At 40.1% G+C, this 21,188-nt stretch overlaps 1 protein-coding gene across 9 annotated transcripts in view; it reads right to left on the minus strand.

Moving 5' to 3' along the window:
• mef2d (myocyte enhancer factor 2d) overlaps positions 1–21,188 on the minus strand; it is a 105,067-nt gene that overhangs the window by 46,851 nt on the left and 37,028 nt on the right. For all 9 annotated transcript variants that reach the window (XM_075466097.1, XM_075466100.1, XM_075466098.1 and 6 more), the window contains exon 3: positions 10,663–10,866. In XM_075466097.1, the coding sequence (XP_075322212.1) occupies positions 10,663–10,866 (204 nt within the window). The remainder of the gene's footprint in view (positions 1–10,662; positions 10,867–21,188) is intronic.

The raw sequence follows: 21,188 nt of genomic DNA on the forward strand, positions 1-21,188 counted from the left end.
TGCTGCTCTCTCCTTTCTGTCTTTTTATCTTTCTTTCGCCCTCACAGCTCTAGCAGAAAAGTGTACAATCTCATAGTTTTCTTTCTGCGCTTTTCTGCCCTCAACATCTCATGTAATCGCTCAATATGTGAACCTCCCTGATCACTCATATCTTCTCATGCATCTTCTGTCTCTCTCATCCGTGTCAGTTTCTTTCCCTCTTCTCTGTCGCTCTGTCCTCTTTTGCCCTTCTCTGTCTCTTGCTCCCACAGCTTTCCCATCACTCTTTCCATTCCTATTTTCTCTTGCCATTCATTCCTAATTTCCCTGGAGAAATGGGTATGAAACTTCATACAATTTCAACTTGAGGGTCAACTTGAGCAGTTTCCTTTCTTTCGTTTTTTTTTGTTGTGTGCATTTTCTTTCTTTTTCTTTTTTTTGATTTGGAACAGGTAGAGCTGTATTTTCTTTTTGGTGGAAACACCAAATTTCTGAGAGAGAACAAACTTATTCATAAACAATTATAAAAATTTGGCCAAAAATTAGTCTGAAGTTCCCTACAACTGTATCAATTTTAAAGACCAGCAAGTTAATGGCCTCAATCTATTGTTCCAAATCTTCTTTAATGCATGGTGCTGCAACTTTTATGGTCCCAATTACAGGCAAAAACGAAGGATAAGTTTAAGCATGTGGAAAACATGATAGACAAATCCCTAATATATTGATCTGCGTAGTTTCCATTAGTGAAATGCACCCATCGCTCACAGTATTAGGTTTCAAAAAGCAAAGATGGAAATGGCCAAACCAATAAACTCAAAGCTTCACAACGGCAGCGTATGAGCAGGCGATGCCTTACTAACTGCATCCATCTACTTTCTACTACCCCTTCTACTTACATTATGTATAAGCCAAACTATACCATCATCATCTGACAATACAACAAAACCTTATTTATTCATTCCAAACCAGTAATGGCAACATGCATCCCTCACTTCTTCTTTTTCACTAAATTTCAGAAGTTAGCTTTAAATTTGCTTGACAATGATATAAATACACAGCAGGTCTGCTGACTTATTCATGAAAATGAATATGGGAACACGGCTTGCATTCAGGCTAAATTTAACACAAGAGAAAATAGCTTTATATTTATCAGTACACGACATGGAAAACACACCCAGCCCATTTTATCCCTTGTTCTGTTGTTTTAATTAGTTCTCCCCTTTTTACTTCCCCTTTTGACTTTCTGACACAAAAGCTGTTTTCATCTGCACCTGCAAACCTGTGATCATGTGCATCAGTGTGTCTCGTGGTGTATAGTCATCTGTGTGACACTGTTTGACTTGTGCACATGAATTGCCTTTTGACTTTTGTTAAATTATAAGTCTTCATGTTTTATGCAATTTCTGATGGAATTCTGTTATAAACTCATCCTTAGTGCTTAAATGCATTTGTTCAAGGAAAGCCTGTTCAGAGAAACAGATTTTGTATTGCCATTAAAGACTGGAACGCTGGAAGATGGCAAGGTGACTGGAGCGACTCGGACGGCACAAGCTTCACGTCATTAAGGTAAATTGAGGAAAATGTTTTTTCATGGATGTGACACTGTGAATTTTTCGAATTTAAAAAAGGAAACCCGTTGGCAAATTTGGGGATTACATCCAGTAAAAGTTCTAGTGTTTGTGAATCTTAAATGATATGACCTTATTTTTAATCAATCTCCATTCTAACATTCAAAAATTTTGCAAATTCCTGCGTTCATCGTTATGTTCTTTTCTCATCCATGACTATGTAGTATGCCTGGTGCCCAGGCAGATTCCCTGCAGTCTTTCTCAGGTCAGTGCAAACTACAATATAATGTCACCACCCATTGTGGCATGTCACATACAGAACTACAGAAGCAAGTTACACGCACAGACAGCCCCCTCCATTCAGTCATATGGGACATCATGTCCACAGTCTCAGCACAGCACAGGCTGACAGCCACTCAGATGTTCTATAATAGATCAGCAGTGCATGTTTCTGATGTCACTTACCTACCAAGCTGAAACGTAAGGAACCTGTGTTATTCCTACCAACTAAAAACAAACTAATTACTGTAAAGATGTTCGAAATTTTCTGGTCACCGGTTGTTAATCTGAAAAATTAAAAAGGACAAACATAAGAAAGGTATCTGCCAAGTCATGCTCCCCGTCAGTTTTTCCAATATGATTACACACACTCAGTGCTTCCAGCATTCTCGGGCTTGAGCAATCAATGACTAGCTCAATTCAGAGACAAAAGCATAATTACAGCTGTAAAACTGTAAAAAAGCCCATCATATAAAGCCATCTTTGCCCCCTCTTAGCTTGTAAAGTTCTAACTTGGTGCCATTACATGTTCTGTAAAAAGAAGAAAGAATAATACAAGATTTCTAAACATCTGGATGGCGTTTGTTTTTTTTTGTAATACATCACCACTTAGAGCATCCTTAACCCTGTCAGTTCTGACTGGAATTATTCATCCATGACATTAAGGGGTCCCTGCTGTCACTGGCCCTCAGGAGGCCTCTGGTTGTTTCTTGCTTGGTTAAAAAGGGGTTAACTAATCAGTAGCTCTGAAACAAAACTCAGTCTGGAAGTGAGTCACTAACCTATCAGTCAAGGAATTCTACTAGTCAACATCCTTCAAAAGGAGTCATGTCCACTTTTTATTATATGCTGGTAATTGTTTTTTTTTAGGAAGAAAATCTAGTTCTAATAAACTTAATATTTGGCAGACATCTTAGTCTGTTCCTTAACACTGACATGCAGCAGATGTTGTTGTTGTGAAATAATCAAGTCATCTCTCATTTGTATCCTTCTTGAAAAATTAAAATACGACAATGGAGGTAAGATTCAAAATAGAGAAAAAATAATGTTTTCTTTCTCATTTCCAAAGCAAGTTTTTCTTCAAAGTGTTTTCTTTGCTTTTCTTTAAAGGTTGGTGGTGGACAGTTACTGGTGTCACGAGTCTAAACTTTCTCATGTTACCTTTTTAAATTACCTTTTATATTTACTCTGAATCAATTTTAGCACTGGAATATGGCTAAACTGTGTATCTTAACATCATAGTCTTGTTTAATGTCCCCAATTGAGAATTGCAAACTAAAAGAATTGTACTCTGGTTTTCTACTTAACATCAAAAAATGTCCTTTAAAAAGCGCAACATGTGGAAGTCCAAACCGAGCATGAACACAATGTCATGCAATGCATCTGAATTCCTTGAAATCTAACCAAAAACATGCCTTAATATGATTAGTTCTTGTGTTTCCGAAGTACTTTAAGAAAAGTTTTATGATAAACAAGCTGGCTTGTGCTGACCCTTCAGTACTCTCTGTGACCTCATCTTGACCAGATTAGGACGTCAGGATATGACAGGTCTTAGCTGGAAGTCCTCAGAATTCAGATTGCAAAGAAGGATTATCCAAGGAAGAGCATCTCCAGGGCATCACCTTCAATCCGTATGGGCTGGGGGGAGGAGGGGTCAGGGGTCAGGTGGGCGCACATGTCTGGAGAGGGATGATGTTCCAAGATTCTATTTAGTATGGTTTGAAACAATTATGGCAGCTAACATAATCGGTTGTTTACTGAGTGAATATGGCAAAGAGTTGTTTCAAGATACGTGAGGCTCCCCTGGCTGCCACTCAGGAGAATCAGGGCAGCGCCCAAAGTCTTTAAGCTCCAGCAGTGAAGCTCGTCGGTGAGATCGGCCCTGCTTGAGCCGCTTAAGAGGGAAAAAAAAGGGCATCCCCCCTTCTCCGCCCATCTTGCTTTCTCTCCTGAGCTATTCATTGCCACTCTTTCAGCATTTCGCTCGCTCGTGTTCCCTCTGTCTCTAGCTCTCTTCTTTTCTTTGCCCTGATTGGGATCTGCAGTCAAGCGGATTAACACATTCTGACAGGAGAGGCAGGCTGCCCACACATACACAAACACACTTTCAAAGCAGCACGTGCAACTCAGAGAGAGGCTGTGTGTGCATATGTATTGCCTCTCAAGCTCGCACTGAAGTGAAGGAATGTCCAACTGTGTGATGAATACTGAGCCTATCCTTACACATGCACACAAACCTCACTGTGAACTAAAGTGCTTCTAAGCATTCAGGGACAGGCAGTGTGACATACACTAAACATAACATGAGTGTATAAGTACGTGCACATAGGAGTGCATGTGTGTTCCTGCGTGACTACATCCACACTTCATAATTTATAGTCAAAAGCACTTGCTCCAAGAGACTTACAGAGGCAGAGAAGCAAATGGGCACATTTTGTGACTATCCAATTATCCCCTCCATCTTCTCCCTCTTCCTCTTTTCCCTGTCACTTGCTATGTCTCAGCTCAGTCCTCGGCCTGTAATGTTAAACCAAGTGCAGATAATCTTTAATAATTATTGTATAGTTCATCCATTCTGTCACGCTGGCTGTTCGAGTCTAATGGGTTCCACTGACAGCCCAAACACTGCATGTCGAGTGTTTTCATAACCCGCCGTGGTCACGGCCTTCAAATGCACAACGCCGTTCCTTGTGAGCCAAACAAACAGGGTAGAAGCAGTTCTACTTTCCAAAAATGAGTTATCGTCAATAATAACTACAGGTGGAAGTGACGAGCCTAAATGATCTCCTGATTTTAACCAAGATGATCTGTTTAATTAGATTGAAGCTGGTTTAAGAAACTAGCTGGCAAAACATGGAATTAAGTAGTTCTGATTCTGAATTAAGCCGTTCTTAGTGTTATTAAGCAGATAGTGAAACGGCACATCGTGTCCGTGTTTCCCTGAAAAGCCTTCCGGGGAGGGGAGGACATTCTGCTGTCCTAAAACTTTAACAGTTCATTTTTACTAGAAAATGTCTGGTCAAGACTCTGTGGGAGCGGCTCAGGAAGTAGAGTCTTCCACCATTCAGGAGGTTGATTGGTGGTTTGCCAGTCCACATGCCGGAGTGTTCACGGGAAAAAGGTGCTGGACCCCCCCAATGGAAGTTGATTTAGGTGGACTACTCACATATAAGTCCCTCTGGATAAAAGCCTTTGCTAAATAAATAAATATGTAATATGCAGAGGTAATTTAAATATAAAAGCTGGGTATTGGTTTCAGCTAAGCTAAATAAAAGCAATATTGTGCATGCGTCATACGAGTGCTATATTAAAAGATAAGTGTGGCCATATTTTCCTTAGAGTCCAAAAGAAAAGGGGGAGAAAATAATGTGATGTACAGTGTCAAGCCACCACTGAGCACATTATTATGTGGGCATCCAAACCTGATATATCCTCTTCCTCTGTGCCACAGAGCTCCACTGTTGTCCAAAACCTATTAATAACACATCAGTGAGCCACACAGTTGCACTGGGTGACACCTTCCTTCATTACCATGAACACAGTGACATACTATACGAATATTTTTGACTAAATCCACCACAGCAGACATTCCTGACTCAAGCATCAAATGTACAGTAAATGAATCTGCCATTGAAAAAAAGCTATATCCTCCTGGGAAATGTTCATTTAAAACAGCTCACACATATGTACTACCTTTAACTGTTACGAATGTAAATCTTCAACCAGTGGAGATGAAGCTGAGAGGCAGTGACAAACACTTAAAGTAACAACTCATCCTTTTTTTCTTTACATAAAGTTCTGCAGAACTCCTTTTCCAATTTTTCCATGTCGGAGGCAAATAAAAAAAACAAAAAAAAGTCACAAAGATTAATGAAAAATGGCAAGGTGGATCACACCAACACTCGCATAACGAGGAGGTGTGTGCTGCAGCACATCTGGTGAAGGGGACAGTCGAGGACAAATGTTTTAAAATGCCTCCTGGCCTACAGAGAGAAAGGGTGAGATGGTGTGGTGGGAGGGAGGGGAGAATAAAGGCTGGTGGAGGAGGAAGGCTTCCATGTAGGACACACACATCCACACACAAGCACAAGTGAGAGGCTCACCAAGACTGAATATTGTATGAGGTGTGCTCATGGGCCACAGAAGAGCGTGCAAGCAGAGAGTAAAAGGTGGACTTATGTGCGCATGTACACACACACACACACACACACAATAATGTACACACACACATACACACACACACACTAATAAACACACATAAAGAGAGAGAAAGACACAGAGCGACACACTTGAAAACGCAAACACGTGTACGCACACAAACAGAGCCAGTGGAGCTTGAGCTGATGTGGCCCGGAGCTGCCCAACGCCCTACCATGACAAAAAAACACACACACACACACACACGCCTGCATACACTTAAGAGCCATCTGCAGTTGGAGATACAGCCCACAGAAAGGCTTTACTGCTGACACTCTGAGACAGCCGGCAAGAGGACGACGGGAAAAAAGGGAGAAACTGTCGTGACCAAGTGTATCAGAGATTAGGAGGAGGGGAAGAAAAGAAGATGGGTAAAAAGAGGAGGAAAAAGTGACAGACAGAGAGGTGAGGGGAAAATACAGCCTTGAACTCTGGCACATCAGTTTTACCTTCAGCCCACACAGAGCCAAAACTGCTTCACCAACACTTTCACGGAGATTTCAGCAATTAATGTACTAAAGCGCTGATTGGATGGCATTCCCCCTGGATGTATTCTGCTTTAGTCCTGAACACCTCATGTCTTTGTTTTTCTTTGAATTCTAAGATAACGATCAATCTCCAGGAAGTAAAGATTGTAGTAAATGTATTCTTAAAATTCCAAACTAGGTTTCGCATACTCATTTCGCGAGATACGTTTTAACCCATGCATTAATGTTGTTTGTGTAGCCTTGAAGTAGCGGGGCGAGCAATTAGCAAAGTCAATTAGGCCTCACAGTGTTACGTTGGCTCCAAATGACCATTTCTGATGAGAAGTTAAGACATTGCTCAACAGAAAAACAAGGGGAGATTTACATTCTAAGTACAGTATTTCATGCTTCATTTATACAAGTAAAAAGATTCAGAAAACAACAGCACCAGTCTGAAAGTTTCCTTAAATAGTCCACGGGGGCTTTTTGGACATTAATGGCTGCCCCATGGCCCCAGCACTGGATGCTTGATGGGAGTATTACTACAGATTGTCATGATAAATGATTGACAGGCATGTTTCTCCCTGTGTGAAACAGGACACCAGTGCATTCCTGACTAGAAAAATGCTCTCACTTGTGGGTGTTAAGCTCCTGGATTAAAACCTGCATCAACAAAAGGAAAGATCTGAGGCTAAAAGTAAGTCTTGTTGTTATTGAGTATATCCAATTTATAGTAATAGTAATAGTCAGTGATGGAAGCAACTGATCTGCATGAAGTAGCCTGCACCCATCAGCTTTACACAAATGAGAAGCAGCCAACTTAACAGTCCAATTCTCAAAACCAAAGGCAGAACTACCATAACGACCGACAACTATTCACATAAAAAATGAGAAGGAACTTTGGAAACGAATGGATCCAATGGACACAAATCGTTTATCATCAGGGTCTACGCAGAGTTCCATGAGAGCCAGCTCTATACAAATCCAAAGTACAGACTTCTTAAGGGTAGGAACTAAATCTAAACAGGTGAGCTCCTGGGTTCCTTCAAAACATCCTGAAGTGAAAAATGGCTGAAATGTTTTGTCTGCTTTGGAAACTCCTCTAGCACATAAATAAAGCTAGCAACTGATGTAGATGTTTGTCAAACCATAAAAGATATTGGAACAGAGTGATGCCTTAAAGCAGCAGTCAGAGGTCAAATGAGCTTCCCAGGGGTTCACACCAAGAATCCAACAATGTTTTAAGCCTCTGGGATTCTTCCAATCACATATTTGATAAAACAGCCTAAAAGAAGGAGCCAAAATTCATAATTTACTGGCAATGGTCACCACTTTTGAGACACAGGTTGGTACAGCTTGCTCCATAAAGGCTATGGATCAGAAAGTAAAGGAAAATGAAAGGTTGCAATTTATATTTGGTCGGATTTTTCTGAATTTTAAGTTTTTTTTAAGTTTTTAGCATGAACACTTGTTTAAAGCAGTTATAGTGATTTTAATTCCTGTTTTTACTCATTCATTGCCAACACAAGGTTTCATTCCAAAATCACAAGGCCAATTTGACTGCATTTCAGGTTGGAAAGCTGAAGCACAAACATCACAAGTCGTTTCAGTGCCAAACCAAATCAGCCCAAATCTATTTCCGAGCAGGTCATCTTGTTTTATGTTGGGTTTTTTGGGAAGCTAAGCTCTCCACTTTGATCTGTGCAGTTTTGTAGTAACAAATATATTGTAGAATAATCGGAGCAGTCAACATGACAGTAAAAAATGTGGTGACTTTATGTTGACACTGTTTTCAGTTGACTGATCACAGTGTCCCTGCAGCAATATGCATAAAAGCAAGTGAGAAAAATATTCAGCGGCAAGCCAGATCCAGCTTTAAGTTAACGCTGCATAGGAAGCATAAGTGCTGTACTGCAGTGTACACGGCTCGCTGAATCATACCTAACCATCTCGTGTTCAATTCATGAGAGGGCCAATATATATATAAAAGGGTCAGCTAAGCATATGAATGTGTTCCATGTTCGCCTGAAAAGCTCCAGCGAAGCTCTTTCACATTAAGGAGAAAGAGGTAGAGAAATAAATCAATTCCAATATTTAAAAAAAATGGAAACTGTAATAACCCTAACCTAATCTATGACCCATTTTCTAGTCAGTATTGAAGTGAATCAACATGATCTGCCAACTGTTCTTGACTGATTATGTCTTTGTGTGGTGGCCATTTTGTGCTGAGGTGGTTTCCAATTGCTTTTCCAAGTGTTGTCCTTTGGCTTACTGCCGATGTTGTTGTTGGTGGAGAGGTCTCTGGGTAACAATATGGTCGATGCCAGAGGAGGGGGGAGGCCCAGCTGTCCCTACCTCTGCTCTCCCTGTAAGACAGCGGGCACTATGCCAGAATACAGCCTTCAACAAAACAGTGATAGACTGAGTTTAAGAACTCTGGAAACAGAGCTCAAATAAAGCTATGAGAACTGAACTGACCAAGACTGGAACACACTGACCTGGACTTAAAAACATGGATCAACAATAACCGTGCTTTTATTGGAGGAAAAGAATATCACATGAAAGGACAAAACAATGTAAGAACTTGGCTGTATTCTTTTTGTTGCACTTTTGCTGCCTTTTGTGCCGATTAAACAAACAAGAAAAACTTTGTTCAAAATAATGCTAATGATTGCCTCCTGTTTGAATTAAAGTTCAGAACCCTGGAGCCTGGAGAGGGATTCACATCATACCACTCCTTATCAAAGACAGTAAAAACAGTTAAACAGACTTGCCTCCAATGAACTGGTCTGCCCTTAAAAGACTGGACAAAACTTAATAATGTCTGAACATGGGTTCAGAGATTGCTCAGGTGGATTGGTTAATCATTAAATCCTAAACATCCAAATGGAAGGGAAAAAGAAGAAAAAGAAGGATCCATCAACAAAGAGTTACTTTCCAACATACAATGCTATCCATTTTTAAATTAAATTGTTTAAAAAAAAAAGTATTGATTCAATAATCAAAAGGGAGTCAGAACTGTTTTGACTTAAGGATATCATTCATAATACTTGTGTTTACATGTGTGTAGCGACTGCTGTTCTGAGCTGCTGCCTGGCTTGGCCAACATACTCTTATAAAAGAGATTAGAATTTCCTTTTCCTGATTGGCATTTGAGTAAAAAGTTGCTCTGTTCTTCAGTCTAAACATAGTGAGAAGAGGAGCTGTTGTTTCCACAATAAAGGGGCTTTCACAAAGGATGCACTCTGCCCTGACGTTAAAATAATTTTAAATCTCTCACCACAAGTAGACATGTTTAATCAGAGGGAATCTGGCAGAGCTCACCCCTCTCAGACATTTTGCCACGCATTGTTTAGAGTGATGACTGCTCAAAGTTGGTGAGTGTTCGAAAACAAACTGTTCCCTTCTCAGCCAGAATTAGACCTGGAAGCGGTCTCTGTACAGGTGCAGATCATGGATGAGGCTGAGCTCTCTGAACTCCTGTCTTGCCTTGAGGACATTATGAACTCACACCCTGTTAGCTGGTGATAGTCTCCTCCTCCTCAGTAAAAGTAATGAAAGGGCTTTCGTCTGACACCTAGACTGATACATCCTGCATCCAAGTCTGTACCTGGAAAATGAGGATACTGTACATCCTGCATATCTTTTCAGTCACCTCGCAGCTGACGCAGAACTTTGACATGATTTGTACATTTTCCCCCTGCTCTGCACGCTACCCCTGCAGTAAGTGCAGCGCATACCGAATCCTATGTGAAAGCCCCGTTAACCCAGCCCTAATTGACTACTGCATAAAAGAGAAAACGGGCACACTGGAACATAGTTGGAACATCTGGATGATGTTATATATGTGACGTGCCATAAAGGGACTGCAAAGCAATCAGCAACTAACCAACAGGTTAAGAAAACAAGGTCTGGGAGTTCCTTACACTCCAGGAAATACATGAAAACTCAGCATATTCTTGTGTTTTTTAACTCACTAAACATCAAAAAAAGGGTTATAAAACAGCGTCATACAGGCTCTGTTTGGTTCAGTGTGAAGAAGCAAAGCTAGTGAGTAGTCCTCTTAAAGACAGTAGACGAAAAAAAATGTTAAATCGATTGTTGGTGTAAAAAGATACAGTTGTTCCCTGCCCCTATACCTGCTGTCCCTCCCTCCATTCTCCACGCTTTACCTCAATTATATCTGCATTAGTCCGGCTCTCGTGGGGCTCGTTGTACTCGGTGTACTTGAGCAGGACCTTGTCCATGTCAGTGCTGGCATACTGAAACAGCTTGTTGGAGTGGTTGAAGATGATGAGAGCAATCTCGCAGTCGCACAGGACGCTCAGCTCATATGCCTTCTTCATCAAACCAAACTTCCGCTTGGTAAATGTCACCTTGTGGAGAGAGGAAAGAAAAAAGTCAATTCGAAAATTAGATAAGTTAATACACGCATACATATAGTTTAATCTTAACTGCACAACATTTAAAGCTATAATGTGTAATATTTCACGTTGTCTATTAACAAATTTGAGTCTTATCATTCACAAGTATCACCTCAATCGTTATTAATTACCTCCATCACAAAAGTGCAGTGTTCTTATATTCTTTATATTCAGCATGCGAATGTACATAAGAGTGTTACACCCCAATGAATGTCTCCATGTTGCTCCGCCATTTTAAAACTACGGGATTTGTAGAAAGACATGTCATCAGCTTCGCCCTTTCCGTTTCCACATTGTAGTTTTAAAATGGCGGAGCGACATGGAGACATTCATTGTCCGTGAAATATTACACATTATAGCTTTAAAAAAATAAACAAATGTCTAGCTTGATACAAAAAAAAAAAAAAAAAAGGTGTGCGAGCACAAAAGATGTGAAAAAATGTCCCTCCTTTGATGGAAAATGTGTTTTTTAATTAATGAAAGTTCAATTCTAATCTAAAGGAGAAAATTACTAGCTCACTTAGTGCTGAGAGGAAAATTCCTACCACTGTTAAGCATTGACCTGAAAGAAGAAACACACACCTTTAGGGCTCGCTAATTGTCATGTTCTGTTATTTGTTCTGTCAGCCATACCAAACGCGTAAAAGTGACAAGTTGCAGTTTCGTTTGATGACCTCGCGGTGACCCTCAGTTTTGGCAGGAAACTACAGAACGCTTCCAAAACGCTGTGCTACTCCCCTGAGCCTCGACTTCATTTCAGCCTAAACCAGAGCCATTCAACTCCAGCTCATCCTCACTTAAACAGCTGAGCTTTTAGCATCTTAATGCATTTATCATTTCAAGACTCATCACCATTTTCTGTTTTATCATCGTGCACGTTCATGAATTGGCAGTTTGACACAAAGCAAAACTGAGTTATACATACATGATACAGACATTTTCTTTTAGAGAAAAGGACTTCAAGGCAGGGTGTGTAAACATGCTCTTTTAGAGTACTCAGTTTTTTCTTTGTGTCCACATTGGCTTTCACTTCCCTCTACATCATCTCCTCGCCGTCACATTCACCCTCTCTGTCATTTTCACACTCTGTTATGCTCTTTTCCATGCTCTCTTTCTATGTCACACTTGCTCTCATGCTCTCATGCTCTCTTTTCTGCACTCTCCTTCTGTGACACATTATTTCTCTCTCTTTCCCATACACACACACACACTCTTGTACGAGCCCCTCAGCTGTGAACATGCAGAACAGAACTGGGAGTGTTGCTGTCGCACAGCGTCCCTTGTTGTCTGCTGATTGGCTTTAGAAGCGCTTCTCCGCTTTAACCAACTGGTATTTACAACCCAAGGAGATTTGGCTTTGTTTGGATTAAACACACAGGACTGCACAAACACAAACACGTAACACACACAGGGAAAAAAAAGATTAGCAGAGGGACAAGACGAAAAGGCTTCAGGTACCGCTACAATTTTCTTTTTGCCATTTGATGTGGGAGAAAATTAGAATAAAAGTAAATGTGTGTGCAGTTGGTGTAGAGAAAGCAGAAAGGTTTCAACCATTCTGCACTTTAGGCCACATCCCACAGTGACATCACATTTTCCAGAAATCTGCTTTGACATCACAGATGAGAGTTGTGACAGGAAAAGCAGCATGTTCAGAAGTTTTCAAACTTTTTTTTTTTTTTTGCAAATCCTTTTGTAATCCAAAAACCTGCTTGACTTAAAGAGATATTTGTTCAATCTTTGAGTGGGGGCTCTGCGTAGTACTTATGAGTAGTCAGTGTTTCACCTGCAGTAAACAGCAATGAGAGAGCTTTGAGTTTGGGGAATCAGGGAGAAAATGATCACCCTCTAAAAGGCCTCAAAAGTTTCATATCGGTTTGAACGAGCGCTATATGGTGAATGATTGCATCATTAATTTTGTATCAGAGAGTTGTTTACTTTTTCACTATTTTCTCAACCAAAGGGTGTTCATTGCATAGTTGACTGGGAAATATGTCTTGCCAGCTGTGACAGAGACTTCTGCTGGTCTAATACCCGACTACAAAATAGTAAAAATGAGTGGCAAGCCTGGAAAAGCTCATTCACCATCTTTTAAATCTTTGTAACAAGCCTGACACAACTCCTGACAAACCGAGCTGATCAGAATACCTTCAGCAGCCACATGCATGCAACGATGTGGAGCAACGTGGATGTTCTTCAGTTTAGACCAGAGATCTAAATCCCGCCGGCAGGATTTTTGTACACATCTCCAAAAACACATCTGTAACTCTGTGAGTTTTTGTCATTGAAACATATAAGTGACACCATTAAAAACCTTGAAACTTCTAGTTTTCAAATATATATATATTAAAATAAATTATATAGGTGGCCCTTTTTAAAGAGAGTGAACAGAAATCTTTGGATTTTCTGTAGTCTCAGACTGCAGCAGCTTCCTCGGCCACACCAATCGCTATTCACATGTAAAGTACCAGGTGATTGAGTGGCTATTCACAGGTGAGAACACGCCCCATTCAGCCAGCATGTGGGGGAAGGCAGCAATGTCCTGCCAGTGACAGACAATTGTCACATGGAGAGTGACAGGGGGGTGGGGGGAATCAGGGGTGTTACACACCCATCTAATTTGTATTCAACTCTCAGAGACACTGCCTGGAGTCACAATTACTTTTTTACAGTTTGTGTGAAAACAAAAAAACCTTTCTGACTGCACTTTTTACTTTTATGCAGCCAACACTTTTGTTTACAAGGTTGAACCTTCAAAAGTCTTGGCTAGATATATTTATAGTGTGTTTTCTTGCACTGTTTGAAGACCTCTAAAACTTGTTTTTTTGTACAGTTGTGTTTCCCCTCAATTTAAATAAAACTTGTTTGTATTACATTCACTTCACTCTCATATTGTTTTTTGTTAGGCTTTTCCGAATACAACCATATGTGTCACTTTTGCATAGATGTTTACAGTTAGTTGAAATACTTGAAAATGTCAAGGTGGTGACAACTGCCTCAAAGTCTCTGAAAAGGCCTTAGACTCCAGGGGGTTAAAGTTAAAATCTGTGGATTATTTGAATAGCTCAGTGTTGTATGCAAGATGTTTGTTTATAAAAGGCAGTGGCACGGCCACCCTGTACCTTGCACATGTTTAAAATAAAAACATGATAATATTAACCTGTGTATTATTTGAATAGCTTAGTATTGAATGTACAATAACAGAGGACCTATGTTTACACACGGCACTAGGCCCCGTTAAATATAAAACACAATTGTATGCCATATAAATAGTAGGGGGGTCCCTGCTCCAACTCTCCATCAGTTTGGGGGTGCCTGGCCTGTAAAACGTTGAAGACCCCTGGTTTAGACTATAGTGATAGTGAAGTGACAGGGTGTGAAAATGATAATAAGTGTGTAGGCACTTTTCAATAAAACAACTTTAGCTTGAGATGCTCCTTGTTATTCAGCTAATTAATCAAAAAAGGTTACGAGCAGTGAGAGCCTGGATGCTGTGTGGGCAGAAAAGAGCTGGGAGAGCTGAGGCGGTGCTGGTGGGTGATGGGGGCAGTTTGCTTCTGACCTGGACCCATGAGGTAGGCCCACCCTCCAACATATCATCGTATCAACCACCACATTTTAAACACTGGTTGGTTGGACCAGAGGAGGACGGCCAGATTGAATTCTGCCGGAGCAAATAAAGCAGTTATAAAGCAAATGTAAACACTTGTGAAATATACGAGTGAAAATACAGCGAATCCTAAAAAAAAACTAACCAATACCAGTAAACTATATTGTGCTTATTTGGAAATGCTGACAGGCTAAACTAAGATAGTAAAACTGATAAATGTCAGAACTGTCACATTAACACGTGGCTAAAGTCCCTCTGTGTTGTGTACGCCATCACATCGCTGCTCGCGAAAGCTGAACATTACCTAAACTAACTAAAACCAACACTAAATCCAATAATGTGAACTGCATTTTTTGGGCATTGCTTTAAAATAGTTTTTTTTAAATTTTTTAAATTTTATTTTGGCATCCGACCATTACAAAACAATTGCTGTGCTACATTTTGTAAAGATTTGGTCAACAATGCTGAGTTTGATGAGAAACAAACAACCAAATTCTGTCCTGCTGTAATATTTAGCAAAGAGAACGAGAAGCTGCATTAGACTCATCTTTAAGTTTAACAAAATCAAGCTGCAGAATTCCGATGAATACTGTCGTGTTGACAAAGCTGAGGAAAATAAGAGGCCAGTGAGATCTTTTTTTATTCATGATAATTGCACGCTACAATCAAATACTGAATGTAGAAATGTTTGCATCAGTTTACCTGCACTGATATATTCTGCATTTCTCTGGCTGTAAGCTGCTCTGCTGGCAGCACAGTTTTGAACTGAAACTGTAATTGAAATATACTGAATGAGGAAAGAAGGAGAAGAAAAGATAGAGGTAGAGAGATGATAGAGACGTTGAGGATGAAAGCAAGAGAAGCAGCCATGCGAGACCTTCAGTCTCTCCATCTTTCCCTCCTGCGATCACTTGCTCCTTTCTGCTTCCGCACCTGACATGTTTGAGCGTCTCCCAGCACTCGTCTCTTTTGCTCCTCTCATTTCCTCACCCTCGTCGTCTCTTCCTCTCTTCTGTCGCTTTTTTTCCACATCCTCTCCCCTCCGCCCTCCCCCTCCCTCCTTTCGCACTAGCTCACTCATTGCTTCCTGCTGCCACAAATCAAATTATATCGGGGTCGTATCCATGGGCAACCGACTCCCCTCCTTCCCCCTGCCCCCTATTTCCCACCTCATCACACATTGCTACCATCATCTTACCTCCCTCGCCCCCCCACCGCATCATCTTTATCTCTCTGCCCATCTACATACCCCCCTCTTCCTTTTCCTCTCTCTCACTCACACACACACACACAGAATGAGCAGATAAATTATGTGGCGATGCTGGAAAGAGAGGAAATTACGGCTGCGCAGGATGACAAGAGTGGTTGGTGATGAAGAGACAAGCCACTGCAAACAACAACTGCTCCCCTGACAAATCATGGGTCATCCACCAATGCTGAAAACAAACAAAATTACTTAAAAACATCCCAACAAAACCCTTAATTTCCTTTTTCCTTCTCTTTTAAGAAAAAGTGGGCAGCAGGGTCCTGACTTTGGGCCTGAGCATCCATCCAGACTTTTACCACAAAGAATAAACAAGCTAGAGGTAATTGGCATTAAGAGCAGAAATGCAAGGTAACCAATGGCAACTGAAGAATAAGACATCCTCGGTGAGGAAAGAAAGAAAGAATGGGGGCGAGTGGTTTTATTTGAGTGTGTGTGAGTGCGCATTTGAGTGTGTGTGTCTTGGCGAGGTTGTGGTTGTGTGGCAGATGGATGAGGAAACCACCACTGACAACCGCAACCTCCTCTTGCTGTTTCCTGTAGCCAGAACCTTCGTTTCATTTGCTAGCTTATAGCTCACATAATCAGGTCAAAACAATTAAAAGAAGATGCAGAGTTTTATCGAGGTGCTTTAGTTCGTCAAATCAATAACTTTTCAGAAATGTCCACCATGTCGACCTTTTTTTCTATAACATAGCTAAAATTACATCTGCTGGTTTGGTATACAGGGATTTTAGAAAGTAAGAGTCAGAGTTTTTTTTCTCCAATCTTAAATTGCCATTTCAACATTTTCTTTTAATTAAGACCTCAACATGGTAGGAGGTGGGATGAAAAACATATATTTCAGGCAACCAGGCTTAGAAAAGTCAATTGAACATACTAGTTTTCTAAAGGTTGGGTGGTCATGAAAACTCAGATGATGTCATCAACACAGAAAATGAGGAAAAGTGTTAACAATCATCTTCAAAAAAAAGTTAAAGTTATAGGCCTTAAGACATAAAAACAGAATTCAGCCGAGCAAAGTGCAACTTAAAAAGTGCATTTCAGTGAGACACACTGTCCTGTCACAAGATTAAAAAGATTCTCTGTGCATGACTGCCAGGCAGGAACGACACACTTCACTTTGAAGAGAACAGATTTTACAATCTGGGGATTTAATCAGTTCACGGTTAAACTGTGGGTCGATTCCAAAGAAATGCAATCACAACAAAGTTGAAAAGCAGAGGCATACCTAGTTTTGAAAGTTAAAAAAAAAAAAAAAACTAATTTTCTCCTATAGACTATGTTTCGTGACATGGTGTTGCACTGCTATGGGTTAGAATTGGCACCAAACCTCTCTGAATGATTGGTCCATACAGATGCATGACATGCTACCATAAGTTTGTCAATTTGAAAAGAAAATTGAGAAACACAGACTCAACTTGAAACTGGTAGTATAATATCAAGCTTAACTCAGTTTACAATTAAAGTCTGATCAATCATTTAGCCACAATTTCCTGTTTAAATTCTTACTGTTATGTCAAAGCCTTGGCATTAGAGGCTAATGAGTATCTTAGAATTCAGACTGTTTTGGCGAAATCAGGTCATTTCAACACATTTAATGGCTCTAAAATTCTCAAAAGCCTCAGCTAACGAGCCCTTTGATCTTGTATAGTTTTAAACTGTGCTATTGGAAATGATGTACTGAAATGTTCCCCAGAATCCATAGTTCTGTCTCTACTTTGGCATTATAACACTATCGTATAACTTATTACAGAGGCGCAGTTTGCTTCTGGGAGGCTTGGATGTGGAGATTTTTGTGTCTGGCCTTGTACTGTATTTCCCTTAGTTTCCCTTTCAGTTAAAACATTTTTTCGAACAAAGGTTTTTAGATACATCACAAGGTATGACTTACTAAGATTTGCCAATTAAAAATCTGACTGTACTGTTAAATAATGCCAAAAAAAGACATGTCTTCAGTTTTGCTTGGCAGACTTACAACAACAGAAAGTGTGTTGTAGATTAGGCAGAATTTCTCAACTTGTGTTCATTTATTTAGAACGCCAGAAGAAGACATCAACAGAACATACTGATTTTTCTTGCTGATGTAAAACCCCCTTTAAAAGACCCCCTTTATTATTAATCATTATTAACAAAAATATCCGTATTGTATGTATTTGGCATGTGCTCCAAACCAGAAAACAAAGATTTAGTCTCCACTTCTTCAGTAAGATGGTTTCTGTAGCTAAGATTTCACAGTCCACTTCTTAATCTACTTTGTTTCTGGTGCTGAAGTCAGGAATGCCGAAAGTACAGAAGTAAATTACTTTTCAAATTCACCACGGGCTTCTCCAAACAAATTCTAACTGGGTTTTCTGGCCATGGTAGATTTCTCAAATGTAGTCAATCCCAAATGAGGTATTCGAAGATAATTAAACTAAAGATGGAAGTCTTGCAAAACGTATGCGAAAGTAAGAAGGCATTTCTTTGATCCAGAGCAAAACAGCCCAGCATATTTTCAATTCACCTGAATATAATAGGGATGGTCACCTTTTGCACGTATACCCTTAAAACAAGCTTTTTTTGTTCATAAATCACCTGCACATGCTTATCATCAGTCCTGCATGTTTGCAACCACGCGATAATTTGCACTACTAGGTGGGGTTCTTTGGTCATGAAATGATCCGACAGTCAATATACCAATGCATTGTTAGAAGATCACCAGAACTGGCCATCCCAATTTTTTCTGAAATACAGCTTCGTGCTTTTTTGCCTGGCTTTGTAAATCTGGTTCCAATAAGTCTTTTTCTTTTTTTTTTTTTTAAAGAACCAGATATGTAATGTACTTCTTGGCATGTTTTAGGCTGTTTTTGGTATAAATATGATAACTGATTCAAGACTCTTTCATTTTTGGTAGGACATCTCTCAGACCTTCCTGCTAAAATAGGTCACAGAGTTAATGAAAAGTCAACTCTTTTTGTGTCATCTTTGATGTGACAACTGCTTTTCATAAATATGAAAAAAAAAGAAGCCATCAGAGCATTCCAACATTTCCAGTCCTGTTCTCTGTTCTTTCTTGTGCGTCTTTGTCTCAATAAGAAATGTGGTATTTGAGATGCTGTCATGTTTCCAGCTGGGGCCCACACTCTGAACGCTGTTTATTTTGTGGAGCTTATGGCAGCTTCTCTGAATCAACATGTAGGAGGGTGACGGGCTGCATGTACTCCAAATTCATTAGATTTCCTTTCAAAGGCTGCACTGTTCATTAGCTGAAGCAACACAGAGAAAGCATGTAAAAAGCACTTATTTTCTTTACTAGCTTTATACTCAGTTCCACTTCAAAACAAAAGAATGATAGCACAGCTGAATTTGGTTTTACTGAGTACATCCCTGTGGGTTAGAAAAGACAAATGCAGGTGCTGAGTGCAGTTTTGGCTCCCTACAGGCCTGAAAATGTCATCACACCTACTTGTTTGCTGAAGTGATTAAGAAACCATTTTCTACCGGTTAATCTCCTGATCACGGCCAATGAGTAATCTTTGATTCCAACATTGAGACCATGTATAGTATTACCACAGAGGGCATCATCTTATTGACAAACTGCTCGCCACCTGATACAGATGCAGGCTCCATTAACCAGAGCCTGCCCCTACTAAAAACGCAACAACACCCCCACCTCCTTTATGTCCAATTGTGTGTACTGATGAATAACAAGCCATGATACTTCACTGGCCCCCTGCAGGAACCATTTCCTCTCATTTATAGAAATGCAACCGGCTAAGATCGATGAGGAAAAAACTGAGGATGATTTTCCAGACCCTACAGCCACCTCGCTCTTAAGTCTTATTCAGCGAGGCATCTTGTTTCTCTCCCTTTCTCCATCTTGTTTTCCTTGTCTCTGTCTCTCTTTGCTTTTGAAGGTGGGCATGTCAAATCCATTACTCAATCTACTCAATGGAGCGAAGCCCATTTACCAGTTGACTCATTTTAGATGGATCATTTACCCTTTTATCCAGTCTGACAATGCCACTGATGTAACCAGAGGGATTGAAGCTTTTTTAATTTTTTTCTTTCTTTCTTTTGGGGGGGCCAATATCATACTTTTTTGTTCTTTATCACTGAAGGCAGTGGGGTGCCTGAGAAATCCCACAGCAGCTCTGTGGAGTCATATGAGCCTCATGCAACACAATCCCATTAAAATGTTCTATTCTGGCAGTGCTAAGAGAGCACCTACCAAGTTACTCACACTACACAGTGCATGTGAAAACACAAAAGATCCCTGTGGGAGTTTGTTGTCACATGAGTTAAAAGATTTTTAACTGCAGTGGAATTCAGTCCCGGAGAAAAGAAAAATGGACGTTTCTTTCTGAGATCTGAGTGGGATGGATGACAGGAATATTGAGTTTTTAAGCCAGTCAAACCATCCAAGAAATTGGCAAATTTTGAGCCATTTAATGGTTCTGAATGTTCTTTGCAAAAGCTTGGTTTTAGCGCCGAAATTTTCCAGATATTTGTTTGTGTAAATTTCAGAGATTAACCGTTTTTTATGTTTTTTTGGCTGATAACCTCTTCCTAAGTCTGACTTAACAAATCCAATTGTATGTCTTCATTATCACTGGCAACATAAACATGGAAAATCCTGATGATATTTATGATGAAATGCTACTTAGAAACTTTTCTAAAATGCACCAAGACCAGAACTTCTTCTTTCAATCTAAAATGAAAGATATCAAAGAGTGCTTCTTTTTCCATTTTCTTTACTTAGAGCGACAAACTTCCACATAAACAACGTGTTCAAGTCAAAGTGGCTGCCCCATTACAATCTGTGTAGGTGCCATTCACGTGTGGAAAATGTAACCTACACTGAATCAAACAGTTTGGCCAGTTACCGGTCTTAGACGTTCAAGCTGAAAACTGCCCAATCCCAGTCACTGACCAATTTATCGGTGTATCTTAATTAAGTCTTGCCCTCAGCTGTGTGTGGGTATTTAGTAACAGCGTAATGTGCATTTTCTAAAGGATGTACAGTAACTCAGAGTTTAAACTACAGACAAACCGCTTTGAGATGGCTGGTGAAGTTTCTAAGACAAGTGGAGCTTGTTTACAGTGAAGATAAAGTAATGAGATAAGCTGAACCTCCCCATCGTCACCCTGTCCAGACCACATACAGTATCTTTCTCATGTTGTAAGTGGTGATATGAACAAAAGAAATCACAACATTTTCATTCCCAACTCATCACATTCCAGGGCTCGATTAAAAGCCCATTGCATCAGCTTTTAACACACGATTTATAGTCGCTTACCGACAGACAAGAAACTGTTGCTGGATTTGGCCATTTATCTTTCTGCAACGTGAAGCGACACATCGACTGCACCAACAGTAAATGATGACAGTAATGATGAGTAAATATCACACTTTAA

Source organism: Odontesthes bonariensis, chromosome 5 (assembly GCF_027942865.1).
Source record: "Odontesthes bonariensis isolate fOdoBon6 chromosome 5, fOdoBon6.hap1, whole genome shotgun sequence".
In the NCBI taxonomy this organism is placed as follows: domain Eukaryota; kingdom Metazoa; phylum Chordata; class Actinopteri; order Atheriniformes; family Atherinopsidae; genus Odontesthes; species Odontesthes bonariensis.